Here is a 25,559-nt window from a genome sequence, read left to right as displayed (position 1 = left end):
CCTTCAATTTTGGTAGGCATTACCTACAACTATCCTTGAACTACTCATTATCCACCTTTGAATCCCCTCCTAGTACTCCTTTATGTCCACAAAACCAACTTGCCAACATGCAGGAGCTCATTCTGCCTGAACACAGGTCATTCATATCCACATTCATTCATTTTTTGGTTTGTTATTGACACTAGTTGGTTCTGAGAATGATTGAAAATGAGTAACTCTGAAACCCATCTGGTACCACTTTTTTGGCTGAAAATAAAATATGAACACAATTTTAAGAATGAGTGCCCAGAGAATTTTTTTAACTCCTTTGGTACCACTTGTATGAGATTGACAATTGAGGTGAATCAAGGGGGCGGAAACAGAAAAAAGAACAACAAAACACACAAACCAGAGCAATCAACAAGAAGATACAATGTGATTTGAATTTTGGATTTCCTTGGTCGATCAGTGAATTGGCACAGTGAGTGCTTACAGAGATTTTAATAGGAAAACTCAGCCAAAAGAACTAAAAACTACATGTATCAAAAGAAAAATTCTTATCTGATGACCTATAAGTCTGTGTTCTCTATGGCCTTCTTGAGGGACATAAGAATTCAGGTTTTTTGTGTTTTTTTTTTTTTTTCTGTCAGCATTAGGACACTATTTCTGTGCATCCCTATGCTAGCTCAGCCAGTGTCTCAAATACAGTGCATTGATCTGTAAATAGATTACAGGGCTCTCTGTTGGGTTCTGTGCATGACTCTGTACTCCAGGTGCAGCTGCCTGTTTAACTGGCATGAGGAGGCATTTTCAGGCAGCTTTAAAATTTGCCTAGGGAAATTTGCAGCACGACCATATGGGATTAAGGACTGAGTGATGAGGCCACTTTTGTTGGCAGGCTTTGTTCTTTTCACCTTGCAGATATCTTTGTGCTGATTGCTTCAGTGCCAGTGGTTGCTGTTGGGAACCAGGGCAATGTTCTGGCCACATCGCTCAGAAGCCTTCGCTTCCTTCAGATCCTGAGGATGCTCCGAATGGATAGACGAGGTGGCACGTGGAAACTTCTGGGATCAGCTATTTGTGCACATAGCAAAGTAAGTGAGGAGCTTGCAAGACTCAGCTGGAGCCTGGGGGAGAGATATTAAAGTGGAAGAGAGGGGATGCGTAAGTGCAGGAGTGCCTTAGGATTATTTCTAGCAATAGTAATCATAGAATCACTGAGATTGGAAAGTCCGCTAAGATCAGCTAGCCTAACCATCAACCCATCCCCACTATGCCCACTAAACCATGTCTCTCAGTGCCACATCTACTTGAATCTTCTTGAACACCTCCAGGGATGGCGACTACACCAATTCCCTTGGTTTCACCTTTTCGGCTTCATTTCCTTCTTCACACTATGAACCATTTGGGCCACTTGTTTTACTCTCTCCTACTCAATGTTGATATTTGGAAGTGGCAAGATTGCGCATCTATTCTCACAGTCACTGCAACAGGAATTTTGTCATTACAAAGAATGAGAGCAGGGACATCCTTTCAATAGTAAAGTATGCTGAAATCTTTGACTGAAACACCTGTGTAGTTGCAACCTATCTTTAGTGGCTTCACAGATTTGTGTGATGATCAGATGGAGCAGGACTCCAGAGGAATGACAAAAGACTAGCTGGCAGAAATGTCATTTCAGAGGGAGCTACTGGTAGAACTCCTCTTTGGAAGCATGGGTCAGACAATACAATGATGCAGACAGTGTGAACTTCTAAAATCATCTTTTCTCAGTCTAACTCTGTGCTATATTCAGACATTCTGTCTCACACCAGAAAGATACACTGTGCTTTTGCATTTTCACCAAATATTATTACAAGTTTAAAACTATCTCCATAAAAAGCCTTTAGATTAGATTTCTCATATGTGCTGGGTGTAGAAAAACTGTGCTACATACTGGGGTTTTTTTTTGAATCCATGAGTGACATTCCTGACATTTCAGGTTTTTTTGAAAATTAAAATGCCAGCTGGCACAGCATAATTAGACTTTACTTCTTTGTAGAGGCTGATAGGGATACCCTCCTTCATTTCATACCAACTTCTGTTTCTTCCCCATAAAGCTTGCTACAAGGCAGGTGGCATGTAAACACTTATGTCTAAAATGTTTCTCAGGAAACTGAGATCATGGAAGTAGCTGTGCTAAAGACATAATTGCTTAGAAATTGTTTAAGGCCTCATAGTGTGGGATTTTTTCCCCATCATTCCACACTGATTTCCCATCACCACCCTTTGGAGCTCAGCTGAATGAGAAAGACAAAAAGAGGTGATGAGAAATTTGCTTCTCTGGAAGACAGTAAAGAAACAATTTTATTAGTAAGGTTTGCGAACAAATTGTCATCTTTGTTTGCCCACCAGAAATCAGCCATAAACTAAAAGAGAGGAAATTGAGATTAAATGAGAGGAAATTGTTTACTCAGAGGATAGTGAAGCACTGACACAGGCTGTCCTGAGAAGTGGATGCCCCATCCCTGGAGGTGTTCAAGGCCAGAATGGATGGGGCCCTGGACAGCCTGAACTGGTGAGTGGCAATCAGCCCATGGCAGGGGGTTTGGAGCTCAGTGATCTCTAAGGACCCTTCCAACCAAAGCCATTCTATGGTTCTATGAAAAAAAAGGAGACATCTCAAAATTCAGTTATAAAATTCTCAACTACAACCCTTTCTTTGATTAAAAAAACAGCAATCAGAAAATGAAAGAAAGTTAAATATTGACTTTTTACTGCTTGTGAATACCTTTTTCCCTGTTACAGACATTCCAATTTTTAATTTGGTTCATTGCATCTCCCACCTCAATAGGATTAGGCACACACTCCACTGTAGTTACTAACTCTAAAGCAAGTTTAGATTTTGTTTTAACACGGATATTTTTTAAGATATTTTCTTATTGCATCATTCCATGCTGAAAACAAACCTTGAAAGCTGCTCTGATATGCCTAAAGAGAAGAAATTGCATTCTGCAGCCTTGACTCTCTCAAGGTGAAGAGAGCAGAGCCATTGCCTGCTAAAACCCCTCCAGCCCTGGGGCAAAAGGTCTGAGAATGACTTAAGACTCAAAGTCAGGGATACAGTCCCATCATGGTGCAGCTAACCCAGATTTACTTCAACTTTACTGCAGCTTTGCCAGTAAGCAAAGAGCTAGGTGGAATTGTGACCAAGCTTCCAGTGACAGTTCTGCTATTGTCAGTGCTTCTCTCCTCTTCTGACAATTACACTGCCACTGTGGATTTTGAGTCTGTTTTCAGCCCCTTCGTTGTCCATCTGTTTCTTTTGCAGGAACTCATCACTGCTTGGTACATTGGGTTCCTGACACTCATCCTATCCTCATTTCTTGTTTATCTGGTTGAAAAAGATGTGCCTGAAAAGGATGCTAATGGGGTGGAGATGAAGGAAGAGTTTGAGACCTATGCAGATGCATTGTGGTGGGGGCTGGTAAGTGAATCAAAAAATTCTTCATGATCTTCTTAAAAACACTGTATCTAATAAGTATTGATGTTAGGATCTACAATCTAAATGCTGCTAAATTTGAGTGAGTGAGATGCTACTGGTATAACATCACCAATAGTAGAGACGCCACTAAAATCAATTATCAGAATTTATCTCTCTGTGGATATGTAGTCAGACAGAGGCTCTTAGGTACTTAAAGCCTATAGAGAAATCAGTCTGAATTCTAAGAAGGCTGTTTTGGAGGAGCGTCTCTAAGTATAACTGCACTGGTAGAGCGTATGCATAGGGGCAGCCAAGTTATTACAGCAGTGGTGTCCACCTGGTGAGAGCTATTTCCTTCAGCAAATGACAGAAGTAGAGCTGGTACAAGGTCTGTTTTGTAGACCTAGCAACATGTGGCATAGGTCTGGGCAGTATAGGTAGATGCTGGTGGAATTTATATAAGGAGCCACTGAGACCCTTCTCCTGAGAATCTCTCTGGATTCATATATAGAAGGGTAGAAAGATGTCTCTAGAAAGAAATCTACATGTTGCTTAAGTCATACATGGATTTGACAAGAATTCCTCAAGGAATTCCATTGGTGGTATGATACTGATCGAGAGGGATTTTTAATACATCTGTTTTTATGTTGGTATGCACCACTGCTCATTTGATCATGTAAAATTTTTGCCATCTTGTGTTGAGAATTCATGTTTCTTTACTACCAATAGTTACAGGAACTGACTGTATTGTACAGAATCTGTGACTAAAATTCAGCAGCATATTATTTTTTTATTCAGTGCAGTTCTTGTAAATGGCAAGATATGTGGCATGGGATTTGAAACTAGATGATCTTTGAGGTCCCTTCCAACCCAAGCCATTCTATGATTCTTTCTTCCATGCACCCTTTCTATTGATAACCAAAAGATGATGCACAGAATTGTTGAATATTTTCATATCCTTTTCTGGTAGGAATTTCAGGTAGGGTCTCATTTGTAAGAAACAGTCATATTTGAAAAACAAGGATTAGCATTTGTGTAGTAAAGGAATACATTTTCACAAAATTATCTTTGCTTCTTAGTGACTGGGACTTTAGGAAGAGGTAGCCCTGACTTGTTAAAGCTCTGCAAACTGTTAGTAGGCAAGTTCCATTCCTAACTGCACTGACAGTGGGCATGAGGCTTGGTCTTTGTGCCACATCTGTTCCCATTCACCAGATGCATCCTAGATAGGCAGCTGATTTAAGACTAAATCCATTCTCCCAGATGCAGTGCCTCTGGACTATGATACCATGAAAAAAATTGACTGGTCCATCATAAAGACTCTCTTTTAAGAAGTTATGTGTGAGCACCCATAGAGCTTATTGTGTGACACAGGTTTGATAGTGATATTTAAACAGAGTTGTTGGTTTTGTTATACTTATGGGAAGGCCTGGTCATTCTGCCCACAGATCACTCTTGCTACGATTGGGTATGGTGACAAGACTCCCAAGACGTGGGAAGGACGGCTGATTGCAGCTACATTCTCACTCATTGGAGTGTCTTTCTTTGCTCTTCCTGCAGTAAGTAATTTCTTTCTCCTCCCTTAGCCACAGCCCAGAGCTGTGTGCTTGCAAAAAGAGTATAAAGTGATCAAAACTTCCAATGGAATCTAAACTTATTAATAGAAGTGATTCAGACACTTGATCTGGTCTATATTAGTAAATAACTTTGGTCTGTGCTCTGTTTTCTGAAGACAAGTAGAATGCTGCTATGAAAATCCTTTATTCTCAACTTCACATGCAAATTACTGTATATATGTCACCCTGATAATTTCTGAACCATGTGCAAACATTGTCTGTGACAGTGCTAGTTGGCTCAGGACAGAACAAATCCAGCAGGTGAATGATCTGGGCAATCACGGGACAGATCTTGAGCTTGTACCCTAGCCTGCATTAGTTTACTGGTATTGACATAGCCACACACAACATATTTTTAAAAGATTTGGGGCCTTTTGATCTAGGGTTGTGACCATTTTACTGAGCTCTAAATATTTGCAAGCCAAAGATCTATATTTGAGTGATCATCCCAGAGCACTGGCCATTCTGCACGACCTGGTCTGGTGGGAGGTGTCTCTCTCTATGGCAGGGAGTGGAAACTAGATAATCCTTAAGGTCCCTTCCAATCCAAGTAATTCTATGATTTTATGATAAGATCTTGCATCACTCTGTGCTTTCAGGGCATTCTGGGTTCAGGGTTGGCACTGAAGGTCCAGGAGCAACATCGTCAGAAACATTTTGAGAAAAGAAGAAAGCCAGCAGCTGAACTCATTCAGGTTTGCAACCACTTCTCCTCTCACTGAAAAAGTGTTGTTTATGAAGATTTTTGCATGATGCAGCAAGGACCACATCTTCCCTCATCCCAGTTTCTCATTTCTCATTGCAGGATGTATGAAGCTATATTTTTAAAAGAAGTATTATTATTATTATTAGTGTGAAAACAGCAACAACAGTAACACAATAGACAGTGACTAGCTCAATCTAGTCAAAATGCACAAATAGTATGTATGGTTTGTAAAAGATGAATCATGCCATTGGATCTTCTGTTATGTTATTGGAAGATCAGAGGGCTCAATGGGAAGAGTCGTCTCATCTCACTTGGTCTTTTATTCTGATCTTTGTTATGGGTTCAGAAATTTAATCATAAAATTACTTGTCTTGGAACTGACTAATTACTCAGCATAGTTGTGGAACACGCCTTGAGTGCAGTGAAGCAAATGGTAGCATTTCCACAGAGGGACATAGAAGCTTTCTGTGACATCACATGGAAATGTTGGTTTTCATTACAAAGGCTGCTCAGAAACAGAAGGGGTTGCAGGAATGAGCAGTGAATGGAATTTACTGCTTAAATTTACTGCATATCCACTTATCAGGCAGCAATTTTAGTCATAATATTTTTAACTGTCTGCTTTGAGAATTTTGGATTGAGCTTAGCAAAATTTCCTCTGATGGTACATTAGATAGTAACCAATTTAATCACTTCTTGAAAAATCACACAAGTTCAGCAGTCCTTGGTTCACTTTCAGGAATATACAACAGGAGAATAAAGCCAGTTTAGTCAACTGCAATGTCTTGTTTGCACTGGTGGTACTTCCTCCTTTAATAACCTCCCCAGATAAAAAGTCAATGTTAATGATTTTGCCATATATTGCCATTGATTTGGTATGACTCATTAGTAATTCATTTCCAGATAGTCACTCAGTAGAATCATTGTGGTCTTTGAAATAATCTGTCTGTTTTCAGACTGAGGAACAGCCTTGCCTTATACTGATTATTGTCTCACCCTTGAAATCTCCAGGCTGCCTGGAGATACTATGCTACTAACCCCAACAGGATTGATCTTGTTGCTACATGGAGGTTTTATGAATCAATTGTATCATTTCCATTTTTCAGGTAAGTGAATTGCCCACCTTTCCATCAACATTTTCTGTGAAGTTTAAGTCAGGACAGGAAGTATGGAGTTTCGTATGTAATGAAGTTTTCATAGGTAGCAGAGAGTTGCCAGTTACCATTTTCCTAGTTGAGAGTGAAAAAAAAAACAACTTTTGTCTTCTGGCTCCATGGGCACATGGATAACTCCCTTTGTGTCTCTCATGTTGGGGTTGAGCAAAGGAGAAGGTTGCCTTGCAATCATCTTCCTTTTTTAAGACTTTGGAGTTTATTGATCTGGAAATCTCAATTTCTCCCTCTGTAATTTTGATCCTGAGAAAGTCTGAACCACAGACACCAGCACTGTTCACATCTTCTAGGATGCAACTGTATATTTTAAGATGGGCAGTACTGAAAATTCTTACTTTTCCCTCTCCAGTTCAATCAGTCTGAGAAATGTGTTATCACAGAGGTGGCCATGACACAAGAACACAATTAATACTTGTTAGGTGCTTATTTTTTGGCAATACTGTTTGCTTATGGGTAAAATTCATTGGAGGACAGTCAAGGAATGTCTAAAACTTTCCTGATGCTGTTCATTGAAGGTTCAAAAGAAAACTTTGTTGGTGAGTTGAGGTCACTATTTTTGTAATCCTAATTATGATCACCACTCCAGAGTTCAGTGGAAAGCATTTCATGCACAAAACATTTATAATTAATCTGCGCTTGTAAGTTAATGGATGTCTGATACTTTCTTGTCTCACCTTGAGGTATTAACACAAAAAGGCCCATTAAATGCCCATTCTTTTAGCAATGGACTATCAGTTGTTAATAATGGGTATTAATTAACAAAGGATATCATTTCAACATTCATTCTGGGCTTGCTGTTATGCTTCATTCTGAAAACAAGTGCTCTTAACCCGCCGCAGATGAGCTGTACTCACTGTGCTAGTTTGGCACTGCCAGTTGTTTCTTAAAACTGACTTGAAGAAACTTTTCAGTTTCCTGCCTTCTCAAAGAGAAAATCAGAAATATTACCTCTTTCTTTGTTTTATTCACAGTGCATTTCTTTAGAAATGATCTCCCATCAGTCACAAAGGAAATCTCTAAGAAAAAGCACAAGTGTTTAATTAAGGCTCAGTATATTTCTTTTCTGTATCCCTCCTCACTCTGTACCTATTCCCACATTATCCATTACACTGTGATTCCTACAGGGTTCCTTGACCTCACATTTTGTTCAGAGAACACTTCTCATGTTCACCTGAAGTCTAGACTCACTACTGTGTTTTCAAACTTGTTCTTTGTACGAAAGTTCTTCTGTAACCTGAAATTTAAGAGGTGTTTTGCAAATAAGGTCCTGGGAGAGAGGGCAAGGGACTGACTTCTCATCAAAGCCTGGACTAGCTCTCTCTGAGCAACACAGATTGGTTTCAGTGAACCGTTTAATTTACTTTATGACTAGCTGAAAATTTAGTGTCAAAGCTTTTAATTCTGTTGTCAGTAATGATCTGATCATAGAACAAAAAACGTGTAAACAATTAGCAATAGATTAACAATTTCCATTGAAAGAGTCTGCTGGATTTATTGTGTAATTCTTCTCTCCTTGCTTTCTTGTAATGCTTCCTCTCTTCTATAAAAGGAAAGAGCAATTGGATGGTACTGCCAGGTATGCCTCTGTCATTATTAAAGACTTCTTTTAATACAGTTATTGGAGAATGTGGTTTAAATGGTTCTTTGTGGATTTGTGAGCTGTTAACTAAAACATGCTACTAACACCATAGGTAGTCATTAAAAATATTTAACCAATCCATGTCTTAATTGCTTGCTTTTTTCCCAACTTAACAACACAGCTAAAATGCTAATCGTACAAATGGAAAGTGTTGCTTGCTAATTGTCTGTAAACAGCTTTATTGTTCATTATGATTGATTAGAGTCTATAGAAATTTCTCCTGGTCCATGCTATAGGGGCAGGGTTTAGCATTCACATTGTTCTGCAGTGAATTTATAGTTCTGTCTCGTGTTATTGCTCAACAGTACTACAGAGAGCAATGTTTTGATGGAAGGGATCAGGTCTGTGTCATTTCAACATATTCTCAGATTTCTTGATGATAAATAGGAAGATGAAAGGCTAAGGTGGATCAGTAGGATAATCAAGCTCTCTCACTTTACTACAATGTCTACATTAGAGATAAGGGCTTGTTCTCACCTCTGCTGAAGTGTATGGGAAAGTTCCCAGTAACTTTGGGGCTTTATAAGCAAAGAGAATGAAAGAATAATTGATCCTAATACTGGTTAGTCACTGAATACTACAGCAGAGCAGACCCTGTTAGTGAACCTTCAAGGTCTCAGACAGATTTGGAAATGAATTATTCATAACTCCTCCAGCAAAATCATAGATGTGAAAGTACAAAAAAGAATACAACCTCTTAGGTCAGACACATAAAGCACTTAAACACTAAACTACCATCAATGGATCATCCACAATGAAAGTCAATAGGTATTAAAAGATAAATAGTTCCACAAAGACTTATGATTAAGCGGTTTTCATTTTCATTCCCATTTAAAACATGGAGAAAATGAGCAAGAATTGTAGGAAAATTTGTAAACTGACAGGGAATTATAGCCCTCCTAGGGAAGATCCTGTACCTGCAGTGGCAGAACAATTCCTGCAGTAGCCTCTGAGCTGTTGTATCATTTAGGCCAGTAGAAGGCATTTAACATGGATGAATTGGATTAAAAACTTAAAATTAGGAGTCTAAACCCAGAATCTTTAAAATTCTAATCCCATGTCCCTCACTGTAGAAGGTTATGTGTTGCTTTTGTGTTGTTAGGTAAGTAACAACCCTCAGCAAAATCATCATTAATCCTGTATGGGATTAGTAACATAGTACTAACTTAGTACTTAGTACTTAGTACCTTAGTAACAATGTGTTTAGAGAAGTAAGCATTATTAGAAAAACAGATTGGAACTCCTTCAGGTAAACAGACAAATGATGGTACTTGTGGAAGCATCCACTGACTTCAGTAGATATAAGACTGAGCTCTAATCTGCTTGTTTTGACAGTTCTGTGTCCCATCTCTCATAAAACTCTTGTTTACAGACCATGTAATAAATAAATAAATAAATAAATAAATAAAATAAATCTTCCTGCACTGATTTAGCATGGGAAGTATTAGTTGTACTGCAGTTTGTGTTAAAGGCTATATTGAACTGAATGGGCAATAAGGAAATGTGGTCCTAGTGGAGAGAGCAGCCCATCAGTGAACTCAGTCTCCAAGGTCTTGCACAGCAAAGTACTTAATGAGCAAGTTCTAGTAGTAAGTTCATTGTCTGAGCTGTGGTTGATAATGGAGAAAGAAGAATTGGTCCAAATCTTTCCCAAAAGACTCAGAAAACATAAAAAGTTAATAAAATAAGAAGGAGGAGAATAGATTGGGTAAATTACTGGCTGAGAAGATGATGTTGGGATCAAGTTTTGGGGTCCTATGTTCTTGGGCAGGCCTTTGAGAGAGTAGGTATGTGGGCTTTAGACAGAATGCAACTGAGAAAATGGGACAAAAGTGTTCTGGGGAGCAATCTGGCTGGATTGATTACCAGAGCTTTGAACTAGATTTGATGGGGGAAGGGGATGGAGTTTCTTGTGACAGAGAGGAGCCTGGTAATGCTGCCTTCTTAGTAAACTCTGGAGAAATGCCTCTCAATTGTCTAATTGGATCTTTTAATTACTCTTCAAAGAAGATAACATTATCAATAGTCTGGCTTAAACCTTCTTGCATCCCTCTAGAGATACCTGCACCCTCTGCTTCCCTAAAGTGCCTGTATACCAATGCACAGTATGGGAAATAAACAGGAAGAACTAGAGATCTGTGTGCGATCACAGACTCATGATCTCATTGTGATCACAGACACATGGTAGGACAGCTCACATGACTGAAATGCTGTCATGGATGCCTATGTCCTCTTTCGGAAAGGAAGGCTGATGAGGCAGCGTGGTGGAGTTACTCTTTATGTGAGAGAGCAACTAGAATATATTGAGCTCCACTTCAGGGGGAAGCAAATGTAGGAAGCCAGGCTCTTCTTGATGGTGCACTGCAATAGGAAAAGGAGTAATGGCCTAAAGCTTGAATATAGGAAGTACTAAGACATGGAAGAATTTCTATACAGTAAGGGTGATGGAGCACTACAACAGGCTGCCTAGAGAGGTTGTGGAGTCTCCTCCGATGGAGATATTCAAGACCTATCTGGACTCCTATCTGTGTGTCCTATAGTAGGGTGCCTGCTTTAGCAGAGAAGTTGGACTCAATGATCTCTTGAGGTCCCTTCCAACCCCTGTGATTCCGTGATTCTTTGAAAATTAAAAAATAAGGCCCGGCTGTGTGAAAATGTCAGAGTTTCTATTCTGCAAGAGGAAAGCTCTGTAGGAACTCCATAGAGTTGAACTCTATGACAGATCCTTCTAGAAGCAGGAAATGGCAGCGCAACAAAATCACAGGTAGATGCAACTCCTTGTTCTTAGACCACTTGGGAAAAACACAGGGTAAGCCAGTGAGCAGGGAGTCCATTTCAGAAGTTGAATCCCATGTCAAGTTTGCAGAGAAGGATTTGTGGTAGTAGAAAGCTAATTAAAATTTGACAACAGCCAAGGCTTTAGTGAAGCTTACTTTAAACTTGAACTAAAGATGTGACATTCAATGAAGAACATGTTGACCCAGACAGTGGGCTGGATCATGTAAGTACTGAAGAGATTTGCAGTGCTTCTCTGTTAAGAATAGCACTTTTATCTGCAAGCCCTGTACATCCCCAAAACCAAGAGTAACTGATACTGTGCTCTTCATTGCTTACTGGTGGGGAGCGTGGTGACTTCATGCTGCAGATGCCACTAGCTGTTTCTTCCTTAATCAATGCTTTAAGCTGCCAGACCTACTGAAAAGGACCTGAGCTGGACATGAGTCAGCAATGTGTCCTCACAGCCCAGAAAGCCAACTGGGGCTGTTCAGCCTGGAGAAGAGAAGGTTCCAGGGAGACCTGATAGCAGCCTTTCGGTATCTAAAGGGGAACTACAGGAAAGAAGGGGAGAGACTCTTAAGCAGGATCTATGGTGACAGAACGAGGGGAAGTAGTTTCAAGCTTAAACAGGGTAGATTTAGGTTATATATAAGGAAAAAGTCATTTACACTGAGGCTGGTAAGGCACTGGAACTGGTTGTGCAGAGAAGCACTGGGTGCGCTGTCCCTGGAAACTTTCAAGGCAAGTCTGGGTCAGGCCCAGGGCTGCCTGCTCTAGCTGTGGATGTCCCTGTTCACTGCATGGGAGTTGGACTAGATGACCTTCAGAGGTCCCTTCCAACTCTAAGGATTCTACGATTCTATGAAATCTCAGATAGCAATTCTGTCTGTAGAAAAAGGATGATTTCCTGTTTCCATCTGATCTGAAGACTCATGCTGTTGCACTTCTGTATGTATTATAAAGGATTTTCATCTTCCAAAAAGAAAGTTTTATGAAAATAGTGACATTAATGTCCTCATTTATTAGAGTGCTCTCATTCAGCTAATACTGGGGTGTCTGTCTTACATGTCCCAACCTTTGGGGTGGGCTTCTGCAGAGTGAACATAGTTCATTTTGAAACAGCTGTTTATGACTGTGTTTGAGGAAGTAATTGTGGCTTGTTTTTTCCACACTGTTCTTAATAGCTATTAGCACTTCTTTTGATCAGTGTGTTAACTTTGAATCATGTGTGTATACAGGCACTTCAGTGAAGAATTCTGAACTTTCTCCCAGGGCTTTGCTCCTAGACAGGTTTTTAATTTTTGCACACAGCATTACCCAACTGTAGACTTAGACATCAGAAAAACACATTCATTGCTAGGTCAGCTATAGTGTGACTGCAGAAAAGTTGTTTATCTCGGTTTCCTTATGTCTCCAAGTTAGATAATATCCCTTTGGAAATACGTTTTGAGAGCTTTAAGTGGCAGAACATTGTACTAGTCCTACCTACTATGTGAGTACAAGAGAACATAATGTGGTGCATTTTTGTATTGCCAGGAGTTACAACTTAATGAAAATAAAAGCATATTTTGCAAGGATGGAAAATTTCACTATCAGTATTTCTTCTTAATGCAACTTCTCAAAACAGGAAGGGGAAAAAAGTCATTCTGAATTGCATACTTCATTAAATACAAATGAAAGGCTATTCCCATTCTTTTTCATAGAGCTTTTCATGAGTAATCATTAACGTCTCATCTTAATAACTTTTCTTCACTTTACAGTAATGTCATGTTTAGTAGGGAGTCATTCTTTGGATCGAGCCTCACAAGAAAACTTAGGTATATACATTCAAGTAACAATTGAGCCTTACTCTTCATATTTCTTGCATGCCATTCTCTGCCTGCAATTTCTGTTTTGACAGCAGTAGTTCATCTAACCACCATGAAAACTAAGGGAAATAAGAAAGAAACGTTACTTAAATATAAAAATAAACTTGCATGACCTTGCAGATAGTTCATTGTTCTGCTGTTCTGAAAACATGGGATCTAGTCATAGCTCTGCCAATGATCTGCTTAGAAACAAGCGCTTTTCACTGTTTTCATAGAATGAAAATGATACTAACCTACTCTGCTAAGCATCTAGAAGTCTATGGGTGAAAAATATTCTCTAAGAGCTGAAAACCATTCCTTGTGCAGCCCCAACCTTGTCAGTGCAAATGCATGCAAGTAATTTTGCATTTAAGTTCAGCAGATCAACATCCTTGCATGTGTATTTACAGGTTCTGGTTCAGGAAATTGAAAAAAAAAGTGGATGATTTTGGTCATCTGAATGAAGTTAGTGACATGTTTAAACATCTTCCTGAACTGTGACTTAAGACTTGGGGCAAACATCTTCCTGCAATGAAACATAGAAATAATTAGTAGCAACCCAAAATTCTGGAAGACACATCATTGGAAATACTAAGATTTTGACTACATTGTTAAATATTTTATTTTATCCTGCACAAACATCTTCCTATCATTCAACTTTATCTTGTTCTTCTCATTTCTACTTCATTTCACAAACATCATTACACAATTCAGCTTTCCTAGCCTAAGCCCTTCATCTTTAGGAGAGCTGCTAGCGAAGCACACCATTTATCATTGGATGATTGGCCCATGAAAAATATTTGAGATACACTGATTTTTCAAGTGATTGATACATGGAGAAATATTCACTGCAAAGTAAAGAGTGGGTCAACGTTCCATGTGATTTCTATTTACATTTCTGGCTGCATCCTTTGGTGAAAAATATCCATCTTGTTTTCACAATTGAACTTGGATTATTCTCCCCATGGATTGGGCTGATACTGCTTATTTTTGCCCATTTCTAATCACTTTAGAGAGGAATGAGGAAAGGGACTGAGCAAAAGCCTGTTAGTGTGAACAGGGACTCTCTCTCTTTCTGAAGAGCGTCAAAGATGAGTCTAAGGAAGAAGTCATGGTCCTATTTCTCACCAGACAATTTGGATGGTAAGTGAGCTTGAATTTAAAGTTAGGTCTACACTTAAATACCAAGAAGGACATAAACCACCAAAGGATGAAGAAATGTGTTGGCTAAAATGGGACATTTTTCCCTCCCAGTCAGAAACTTGCAAATTTAGACTTTGAAATTCTAGGTGCCAGGTGGCTTTTTAAAAGAAAATAAGTTATCAAGAAGTTACGGTCAACTATTTTGATCACTTTTGTATGTTATTCTCTATAGAAACAAATGTTATTTGTTTTTCTTGGAAGGATAAGCTGATTGGCTAAATTTTGTAAGTACTTTGAAACAGAAAAGTGTTCTTTGTTTTATATTGGGAAAACATGTGGACTCTTAGAGATCAGTTGAAAGTATTCACTGAGGGCTAGATTTTCAGCAGGGCTCATTGCTGTCTTCATATTAGTTGTATGCTAATTTCCACTGGGAAAAGCGCAAAGGAGAATATTTCTAAAAATATCATTTAGAATGTTTGATTTCTCAAAGCTCAGTTCACCTGTACAGTGATAGTACAGATGATAATGTAGTAAAATACTGGAGTAAGCCTGACTTCGTTTTGCTTCCAGTTACTTGAGACTAGCCTAATCTAATGATCAGCTATCCTAGTGATTAGATAAACTGCAAAAATATGGAAAGATTTCCTGATTATTATTACTCTGTGTGAGGTGAAGAGGGTAAATACATGGAGTAGGGCTGTGTTTTATTCATTTTTAGTATTAATTCATTATTTTTCTTCTCATACACGTACCATTTGCTTATGAAATTCCAATGTTAGGCAAAACACAGAGAGGAGAGTATCTGGCTTGCATGATGGGATGTAAATGCGTTATTTCCATGCATGACTGTTTATGAATCAGTATTTCTAGTTCAGTGGTTCCCACTCTTTATTCTTAGCAAGGGTAGAACATCTGCTGCAGAAGCCAGCCATCTCTTGTATATCCCACAAGCAAATTATTCTCCCAAATGTTCCAAAATAATTCCCTCCGTGCTACGGGAGCAAGAATCTGAGAGATGAATTGTCCTCTAGCTGTGAAGATAGTTTGCAATGCATCTGTCTTCCTCCCTTTGTAGTGGTCTATATCTACCTAATGTAAAGGAGTTCTCATCCTAAGACTACACTTTGAAGATAAAAGTTTGAGGAAAACTTTTATCCCATCAGAAGGGAGAGGATGCAATGGCATGCAAAACAAGAAATGGCAATGTATCCAAGCTAGTCAGAAAAAAATACTCTGCACTTTTATCAGTATTTTTGGGATGTGTTGGAAATCCGAAATCCTATTTTCCTGTGGGAAAGCCAAGTGATGTGAAACCACTGTCCCAAAGAGAGGAAAAGCAGCTAATATCAATAGGTAGATTCTGAAAGACAAGCAGCAGTAGATGAACTTGTAGGTGGGAACCACTGTCCTAGCCACTCTCATAAAGGATGATGTGATTTGCGCATGCTTCATACTCTGAGACTGAGCCATGCGCATGCTGTTTTAATGATGGGGATTGTGTCATGAGAACAAATGTTTCCTAAGTGTTTTTAAAAATCAATATGTAAGCAAAAACCCCGGCAGATCTCCTGGAAATGAGAATACAGTCCACCTTTTCCATAATGATGGATTTTTCTGGAAAGAATTTTGGTGTTCTTTTTTTTGTTGTTGTTGTTTTGTTTTGTTTTCTATACAACATATTGCATTTTTATGTGAAGCTAAGGATTGATTTTCTGAGTATTCTACTGCTCTGGCTGCCTACATATGAGTGCAATTGTCTATATTTATTGTGTAAAAATCCTGTTATAACTGAATGTTACTTTAAGGGTTAATAATCAGCATTAAATTAATGAGAAAGGCTTCAGGTCGCATAACTTCAGCTTAGGCTAGAGATCTGCATTTTAAATTAATTCTCAACTAGATATCCCTGTAATCAATAATAACAGACAGGTTTCTCCAGCTGGAAAGTCATTCCAAAGTGAAACAGTTCTCTCGGCAGGTTGCTAACTTCCCACAGAGCATAAAAAGGAGCCTAAAGATCAATCTTAGGCAAGATTTTAAAGAGTTTAAAACAGATTGGTTGAATTCTAAACCTAAGATGCCCAAGCAAGTCTTCAGATAATGATTTGTTCATGAACTGGCTCTTGTGAATGGGAAAAGTTACTCTGGGAAGGCAATTTGGGAATGGTTTATGTTTATATTAGCTTCATTAAAAGAAAAAGAAAAACAAAGAGGGTAACTATATATGCAGTGGAGAATATCATAGCAAATAAGTAGCCTATTGTGCTGAATGCAGAGGACTATTTTGATCTACAAGCAGGTTATGAAATCTTGATCACTGCTATTCTGAGGTAGGTCCACGAAAGAAATTTCTGTTCCTGAACTGAAAATAAAATAAAATAAAATAAAATAAAATAAAATAAAATAAAATAAAATAAAATAAAATAAATAAAAATCACCACAACAGGAAGAATATTTTGAATTCTTTTCATTGCCCACTGACCGTCTGCCTTGATGGTTTGGTCTATGTGAACCCTTCAATACAGTTTGTGCCTTCTTATATTCTGGTAGGAAAGACAGTTGATACAGGAATTTTAAGGTGAAAACTTTGAGGCATCTGGATATGTCTTTTGAAGTACTGAGCAACTTCATGGAGGGAGATTCAGAGGCCATACAAAGTAACAGCTACCCTTCTTCAGTATAATATTTTAACTGCTTTTCATAAACAATAGAAATCCTCTGTCTCACCTATTTTTCTCCTTCAGTTTTCAAGTTATTTTCTGTAAGTGTATTCTTCCATTTAGAACTTCTCTGTAGTAAGGTTTGATAGATTGCTCCAAGGCAATGTGTTGTATATGGACACATCTTGCCCTTAAAGTTACTTCATCATCTGAAATCATCTGAGTTTCACTCCTAGATTTCATTCCTTTGGAGCTTCCTTCTCATCCTTGAATGTTTTTCCAGAAACCTTTCAAACTGATATGTTCAATCTTGAAATACTAGGAACAGATGGGCTAAAGTCTCCTCCCTCATTTGAGATGTATTTATCACTGGTTATCTGTTAATCTTCTCAGAAAGAAATGTTAATCTCCATAACAAGCCTATTCTATATACAATTGCTTCAAACTTAGAAGAAAATGTTTAGTTTTAACAGTTAACAGACCTTTTCTGATTTAGTTTCTTCCTCTTTGTAGCTTACTTCACAGATTCCTTCTGTTTCCAGAGATCACCGCCTCTCCAAGCATGCTTAATTTCTTTATCTTTCTTCACCTTGAAAACTTCATTCCTTCTAATTTTCATGCCCATGAGTTTATATTTCCTGGCTGACTCAGCTAGTTTTTAGTACCTTCCTTTGCATTAAAATATTTTCCTACTTTAACCCCCCAAACCTACACAAATCATTCAGTCGACTTTTATTGTCATGCCCTTTCAAGATTTGCCCAAGTTAGCTGTCTTCCTCTCCTGTATATGTTTTTTTCTATATATAGAACATGAGTGCTTGAATAATCCAAAGTTCATAGGGATGCTTTGGAACAAAGACACAGAATCAGAGAATCACAGAATTGCTCAGGTTGGAAAAGACCTTAAAGATCATCAAGTCCAACCGCAACCTAACCATACTACCCTAACAACCCTCTGCTAAATCACGTCTTGCTAAGCACTGCTGCTCTCAGACATGGCCTCTGAGAAAACAGATTAAGTGACAGAAATGCAGAAAAGAGACCACAGATTTCTTTATCTTAATAGAAAGCAAACTGCCTGTTCAGATCCTATACTCACCATTGATTTATCCTTTGGAGCACTGTGTCAGATCAATCAGATCTAGAGTCCAGCCCAGAAGGAAACACTGGGAATTAATTTTTAAAATAATATCTAAGGCTGAACATGAAACTACCCTATACATTTTGTGCTGACTAATTTGCCACAGATGTCAACAAGTAGTATTACTTTTCTACAAACCAAAAAATATTCCATGATTTTTTGCTGTGCATATTTGTCTGTATTTTGTACATCTTCCCCCAAAGCCATTAATTCCTCAGGAAACTACATGAGGGCAAAATCTGGGTAATTAATGCCATTCACTAAGACCGTTCTAACTCTCAGATCTCTGCTTTTATCTCCTCAAATCATTGACTTCAGGCCTGGCACTGCTGATACATTAGGACTAGCTGCGTCTCCATATGCACGCAAGTCCTTCTTGGTTTTGCCACTTCCATACTTGCACGTCTATATACTTAATATGCACATCTGAATAAGCAGCAGAAATTGCATTCACAAATATTGCACTACTGTCAACAATAAAATTCAGAAAGTCTGAGGAAACTTTCTACACAAATATTTGTACTTCAGTCTTTTGAGACAAGGTTATATCACAGAATTGCAGGAGTTAGAAGGACTCTCTGGAGATCATCCAGTTCAGCTCTCCCTTCTGGGTCAAAAGAATTATTAATATGAATCTGTTAGTAAAGATGAGGGCTCCAGCAATTCATACTGAAAAAAAAAAAACAACAAACCAAAACCCCCAAAAAAACTACCTGCAGCAACTGTAACCTCCAGTGCTCAAATAAATTAGGAACTTTGCTGTAAGTTGTAGTGTTCCTACTAGAGTCAGCACTCCCACGAAAGCTTCTGTTTCTTTACATCTATTGAATTGCTATTTTAAGATTATTCCAAAAACTTCTGCTGTGGTGGGATATTGCCACAGGCAGAGCTCTGAGGTGGAAATAGGTTCTTCTGTCATAGAGGTGTATCGATGATACCAGAGATCCTCAGCTTCCAAAGATATCGCTAGAACACACAAAAAATCCATCTGACCAAGATGGTAACTCCTTAAACAGAGAATAAATAGTACTGTGAGCGAGGTTCTTCACTCACAACATCTGCACACAAGTAACTAACTAGCTTTGACCACTATGTCCTTCCAGCGTGGACCCTCTCCATCCTTGCTCTTCCACATCAGCATGTTCAGTGGCTTTGGCTGAACGATGTGCACAGACACCTCTCTGAATACCAATAAAATCTCTTTATCCTGGCCATCAGTTTTTCCTTCAGCTCTTCTCCCCCCTGTCTCTCAGAAACCTGTCAGCTGCTGTGTTTTTTTCTCTACCCCACTGAACCCTCTTGCCCTACTCTTCCGTAGAGATCTGTCTCTTGGCCACATGTGCCCAATTCACTTCTTCCCAGAGCTGTTGCCCATTGCACTGTTTAGGACTGGATTAAGGGGCAGGCTTTCTTCTCATGACTTAGTCTCATATTTACATTTTTTGTCAAATGTTCAGAACAATATATTTTTAGCAGTAAAACATACAAGAAAATCAAACTTTTGTACCATCTATTGCCTACATATTGTTCACAGCATATTTAAGCTTATAAGCTAACTAGCAAATTATTTGTTCTGCTATTTTCAGTGATATTACTAATTACTTTTAAGACTGTTATGGTCTTTAGGCTGTGGGAAGGGTTACTGATGCCAGTAAGATGGCAGGTAAATACAACTCTAGCTGTACATCGTCACTGATGTGATAATGTCTGGTACATTATTCGGAAAAAGGACAGTACAAGGGATCATCAGAGCAACAAAATAAGTCATTTTACTACAATTTGAATAGAACACTTAAATTTCTAGAATAATAAGAGATTAAATAGAGAGAGCTGGGTGACCTGCCCTACCATGTAGCAAGGAATTGCTTGGCAATGCCTTTCCAGTGTCCTGCTGACAATTTATTTGGTTCACAGCACATTTGACCTTTCTCCTCCTCTTGACTATGCACATGACTTATTCATTTAATAGCCTGTCGGAGATGCAGTAGTTCAAGAAAGCACTGATGAGGGAAGGCCAAGCACCCTTGCCTTTAGATAATATAACTGCCTGAGTAATGTTTTCTCCTTAATAAAAAATCTGATGCTTCAGATGTGGTACTGGAGCTGAAGCATTGTGATGCATTACATAAAGAAGATAGTAAGACCCTCTGGTAACATTTTCAACACTGATACAATAAAAAAATACTCTTAAATCCAGTTAATTATATGTGGAGCTTTGCTGTTGCTTGCAAAGACATTGGTGTATTATGGTAGCCCCAGCAGTGTCCTTGTGTATAAAATATTTATTTAGCCTCTTCTATATTTAAATCATCATGAAAACAAGTTTAAAGTGTACAAAGGAGGAAAATGATTACTTTTGCTTATTTTGTAGCCAAAAGCTGGGTCTCTTGGATCGGGTTCGTGGTACCAATACTAAAGGAAAGCTATTTACCCCTCTGAATGTAGATGCCATTGAAGAAAGTCCTTCAAAAGAGCCTAAGAATGTTGTCTTGAATAATAAGGAGCGTTTTCGCACTGCATTCCGAATGAAAGCGTACGCTTTTTGGCAAAGCTCAGAAGGTAGCCCATCTGTGTTGATTTCTTTCTATCCATCCCCTTTTCTCCCCATTTTACTTTCTTCCTCTGCATCTTCTGTTCAAGGTTTGCAACTTTCTGGAACAAGCATTACCATCTCCTGGTTTTATGTGGCACATTTGGGGAAGCTCCAGGAAACAAATGCTGGTGTCCAGGCAACACAGTGCTTGAGATAAGGCAATGACCCTCCAAAAAACAGCAATTGATATTGGACTTTGCCAGTGATGTAATCAACCTACTTGAACTGGGACAATAGGGCACACTGGGCAGTGAATCTGTATCCCCCAAAAAGCACTTGCAATCATGGCTCTGCTTATTAGCAGGGATTATATGCTAAGGTAGCTCCCAGCTGGACTGCATCCAAACCTGTGACCAGCTATCCCATACATATCTACTCATTGCAAACCCTTTAAACCTTGTTTTATAGAGTGAATTGCTCTTTCCCTCCCACTCTCCCTAGGAAAGCTGCCCCCTAGCATTTCCATTTATGGGTGTCTGTGCAACAAGACAGGATATTTTTCCTCAGCTTCCCTCAGCACATTTTTCTGCTGTTGTCTGTTGTGTTGCAATTTTTCTCAATGGCAGTTTCTCCTTTATTGTGCCAGCTGGCCTCAGCACCATAAAACCATGGGTATAGTTTGGGGACTTCTCTGGGGACTTGATTATCCTTCCCCTGAAATTACATGCGAACAGAGATGTAGAAATGGGAATATTTGGCCTGTATCTTCTATAGAAGTTCTATCCCAGCAGGATTATGAAATCTCTTTCAAGAGCTGACTAGAGTAAGAGAAACCTGCAAAAGATGTTTTTTTACTAAATTACACTTGTGTTGTCAGATGTTCACACATCTTTTTTTGACCTACCTTGCAGATGCAGGAACGGGAGAACCTGGGGGAGAAGAGAGAGGAGACAGTAGTGACTTCCTTATGGAAGATATGATTCCCACATTCAAGACAGCCATCAGAGCTGTCAGGTAAATGTCTTTAACCTCTCCACAGTTTTCGAGTGTTTGTGCTTCAGGAAATCTCTTGTTGCTATACTTGTTTTTATGAATACAATAGACTAGACAACTGTAGATAACTGAAAAACATCAGGCAAATCCTATTCAAAGACCTCTTTTAAAATATGCAGAAAGGAATATGTTTTTCAGTAACATTTATTGGGCCAGTTTTTTCAAGACCATCCACAAACACTTATTATAAAACAAGATATTATACACCTTATCATTAAAATATAATTACAGTATCCTGCTCAACTTACTGTAACATTCATGTAAAGCTGAAATTTTAGTTTAGCAACAAATCCTCAACTGACATAAATATTCTTTATTTATATTTGTATGAGCCTGCAGTATATTTTTTTGTCTGTCATGGTTTAATAGATGCTGAGATCTCCATTTGATCAGTCTTCAGCCCACAGCTTGTGTCATTTCTAGTTTTGCATCACATGAAATATTCCCTGAGGCTAAAAATTCCTAGTAAGGATTGATAATGTGCTTAGCATGTCAAAAACACAAAATTAGTTCACTGGTACTCTATTACCTCTACACTCAGATTATTTTACTCTTTCCCCTTAATTTTCTCAAGGAAAATATTCTGCTTTCATTGCTTTTTTTTTTTTTTTTTTTTTTTGGTAGTTGTTAAATCTTGGTCCAGGCAGTTACCACATCTAGTTGAAAAATGTCAAGTCTGGAGTGCCCCAAATACTATGTTCTTTTAAAAGAGTCAAAGAAGATGATTATATACTCTAAATCTAGAAGGGCTCATAAATCAATTTCAGGTGTATGGGATGGGTGTCCCATTGTTACTGATTATGATTATATGTATTCCCAGTTCATGCCAAAGCTCTCAGTCAACCCACCATCCTCCCATTACAGTGTGGTTTACACATAGAATAACTTCCAGTAAATTACTAAGTGATGAAAGATCTTACTTCACATTTTCAGTTGATGGTATCACTGTATGATGTGATTAGAGTAAGACCTGCATTACTAGAGAACATACATTTACAGTATCTCAATTCATGACTTCAGAAAAGCTTTATTTTATTTTATTTTTTACTTATGGATGCTATATCATATTAACAACTTGTATTGGTAGATTATAGCTGAAGACCTATATAGGATTCATCTTTTTCACCTCCACAGTGAACTTAATTTTTAATAACCAGGCAATGGCTGAGAAAGGAAAACAGTAGACAAATGGTGTTTCTTTCACAAAATGCAATTGTCTGTAAGTCCATTTTGCCCCCATTAGAACTTTCATAACCATTTAGTGCTCTGAATTCAATACTTTATTTTCTTCTGTATGAGTATGATGCCTATTTTCATTTTATCATTTTTATCAATAACCCAAAACTGATTTATCTAATATATACAAATAAAATAAAAATTCATACTGCTTCCATCCCGCTGGAATTTTCTCCATCCTTGCTTCCTCTATAATTTCCCCCTTTTTCTCCTCCTGATACCTGCTTGGTTTCAAACACAGGCCTTACATCTGCCCTATTTTGTACACTTCCATAAGGCACGTCACTATTATTTTTTGCAAAACTTCCTCTCCCATATCCTGTGCAAATCTAATTGATTTCATGTAATTTCCCTTTAAACTCAATCATAAGCCAAGATTTTTTTCCTCCTTTTTTTTTTTTTTTTTTTACCCCTATACAGTTTATCCAGACCTTGAAGGTTAATAGAAGGTAATACATGCAGACAAAACCTCTGAATGGGTTTCAAGAGTCATAAGCAAGAATTTAAACTGAAATCACTAAGAATGTGTTTCCTATTTTAAATAGGAAATACAGTTTGGCTGTTATCCTACATATTTTGGCTACAATAATCAAGTTTCAAGTTTTGAAATCTCAAACTTCAAAAGATTTACAAGCAACAGAGTTAAATAGTTAGATTTCAAGCCTAAAACGGATTAAGAAGTTAAATGATACTTCATTCTTAAGTTTATTACTAATTTGTTTAATCTTCCAAGATACAAGTGTGAACAGATGAATAAACAGGAAAGTATTTTAGAAAAGGATGTAAAGCAGTTTTCAAGCTCTCTTACCAGCATGGGTCCATATTATATCTATGATTCTACTATTACTAGGATATATACTACTACTACTACTAATAGTGTTGATAATAATAATGATGCCACGTAATAATAACTATGCCACAGCTATAACAATAATATTACACTGATAATCTTTCAAGGACACTTCAGGTATTTCTAACACTTTCTCCTTTTATTTACATATATACTGTAAAGTAGTTTCATATTAAGTTGAACCATGCCTTCAGCTTCAAAATCTCCTGTTATTTGTGATGTTTGATAAGGAGTTCCCCATCTGAATGTATTGCTTTGAACCATTTCTAGTTATGAAGATAATACTGAAAAAGACATGTTGTGCATATAACTTTTTTAAGGAAAATCTATTCTATTAGTTATGAAAAGCGAACTACTATGGTTTTTTAAACACGATATGACATTCGGCATTCTCTGCTTATGTTTTATTGTCTTGTATTTAAATAACGTGATCGATTTCCTAACATCCAGAGTCTTTACCAAATATCCAATGAAGATGCAAATGATCATTCTGGAATTTATACAGAAACTTAGTAATGTTTTCTTTTACTACACAGAATACTACAGTTTCGTCTCTATAAAAAAAAATTCAAGGAGACTTTGAGGCCTTACGATGTAAAGGATGTGATAGAGCAATACTCAGCAGGGCATCTTGATATGCTTTCCAGAATAAAGTATCTTCAGGCAAGGTAAGAATCTCTGGGAAGTGGGGAAAACGTAGAACTGTCTGGAAAAAGTGTAGTTGATCTGTATGTGTACAAGGCCACTCAGAAGCTGTCTCTGCACAGTGTAGCTTATTTATCAGAAAGCCTCTTCCCCAAAAAGTAAAGGTGAGTGAGCAGCTAGCTGGAGTAGCTGCAGCAGAAGAGAGCACTGGCTCACATGTAGAACACAGTAATCAAAAATTTTCTTGACTGTTGTCTCACTTGTTTATAGTGAAATTTTCCCTTCTCCCCTTTTTGCAGATGATCAGTACAAGCTATAGTTGCATTACACAGAGCTTTCCTTTGGGCTGGTTTATCTGTTGAACTGTGCACAGTGGAACATCTAATACAAGTGAAAAACACATTAACACAAAAGGTTTTAAATCTCTTCAAGTGTAAATTGATGTAAATGAAAATAGTTTTTGAGCTCAGAAAGTTGAGGGGAGCTCATGATGTCAGAAATCTGTCTGCAGCATGGTCTACATGCCCTGTGCTGGAGGTCATTTCTCTAACTTAGACAACTTAGACTGAGCTGCTGCATGATTTTCAGCAGCAGGGGATCTCTCCCAGATGCTTAACTGCTGGTATTTGCAGAGGTACTGATGTGATTATGCCTGTCTCACATAGTATTTTCGTCAGAGATCTGTGGGGTGAAGACTCATCCCTCATGAGCCCAGGCAAGAATCACGGCACAGCCTCAGCTCTATGGTGTTCTGCTCAGCAGTGTAAAGAGACACCAGTTACGAGGTCAAGTCATGTGGGATTCTCTCATAGTTAATGGAGAGCTAGTCAATGTAAATAGTGGTGTTTGTGACACAGCTCATTCCCCCTTAAACCAGATTTGGTCAGATGAATATTCCTTACTCTCCCCAGAACTTTCACCTCTGAGTTGACTAAATCTCCATTCACTATTTTCAGACAAGACTGGGCGAGTACAGCTCATTGTGTCTAAGAATAATTAGATGCCAAAGGAGTTTGATGGGGCATTGACTGATAGGCCAGCAGTACTTGAGTGCCTAGGAAATATCTAGTTTGCTTTTTCAAGTTTTGTCTCAAC

At 38.2% G+C, this 25,559-nt stretch overlaps 1 protein-coding gene across 3 annotated transcripts in view; it reads left to right on the top strand.

Annotated features, from left to right (window-relative positions):
• The window catches only part of KCNQ3 (potassium voltage-gated channel subfamily Q member 3), a 190,024-nt gene that overhangs the window by 155,918 nt on the left and 8,547 nt on the right, over positions 1-25,559 (top strand). Inside the window, exons 4-13 of one of the 3 annotated variants that reach the window (XM_015283117.3) lie at positions 901-1,073; positions 3,290-3,445; positions 4,891-5,001; positions 5,658-5,753; positions 6,776-6,870; positions 8,486-8,512; positions 13,114-13,170; positions 20,519-20,706; positions 21,592-21,694; positions 24,356-24,487. In XM_015283117.3, the coding sequence (XP_015138603.1) occupies positions 901-1,073; positions 3,290-3,445; positions 4,891-5,001; positions 5,658-5,753; positions 6,776-6,870; positions 8,486-8,512; positions 13,114-13,170; positions 20,519-20,706; positions 21,592-21,694; positions 24,356-24,487 (1,138 nt within the window). The remainder of the gene's footprint in view (positions 1-900; positions 1,074-3,289; positions 3,446-4,890; positions 5,002-5,657; positions 5,754-6,775; positions 6,871-8,485; positions 8,513-13,113; positions 13,171-20,518; positions 20,707-21,591; positions 21,695-24,355; positions 24,488-25,559) is intronic. The other 2 variants (XM_015283118.3, XM_015283119.3) reach the window with 2 other exon arrangements.

Source organism: Gallus gallus, chromosome 2, assembly GCF_016699485.2.
Source record: "Gallus gallus isolate bGalGal1 chromosome 2, bGalGal1.mat.broiler.GRCg7b, whole genome shotgun sequence".
Lineage (NCBI taxonomy): Eukaryota > Metazoa > Chordata > Aves > Galliformes > Phasianidae > Gallus > Gallus gallus.
The sequence above is the reverse complement of the archived record's forward strand: the minus strand, read 5'-3'. Positions and strand labels throughout refer to the sequence as shown.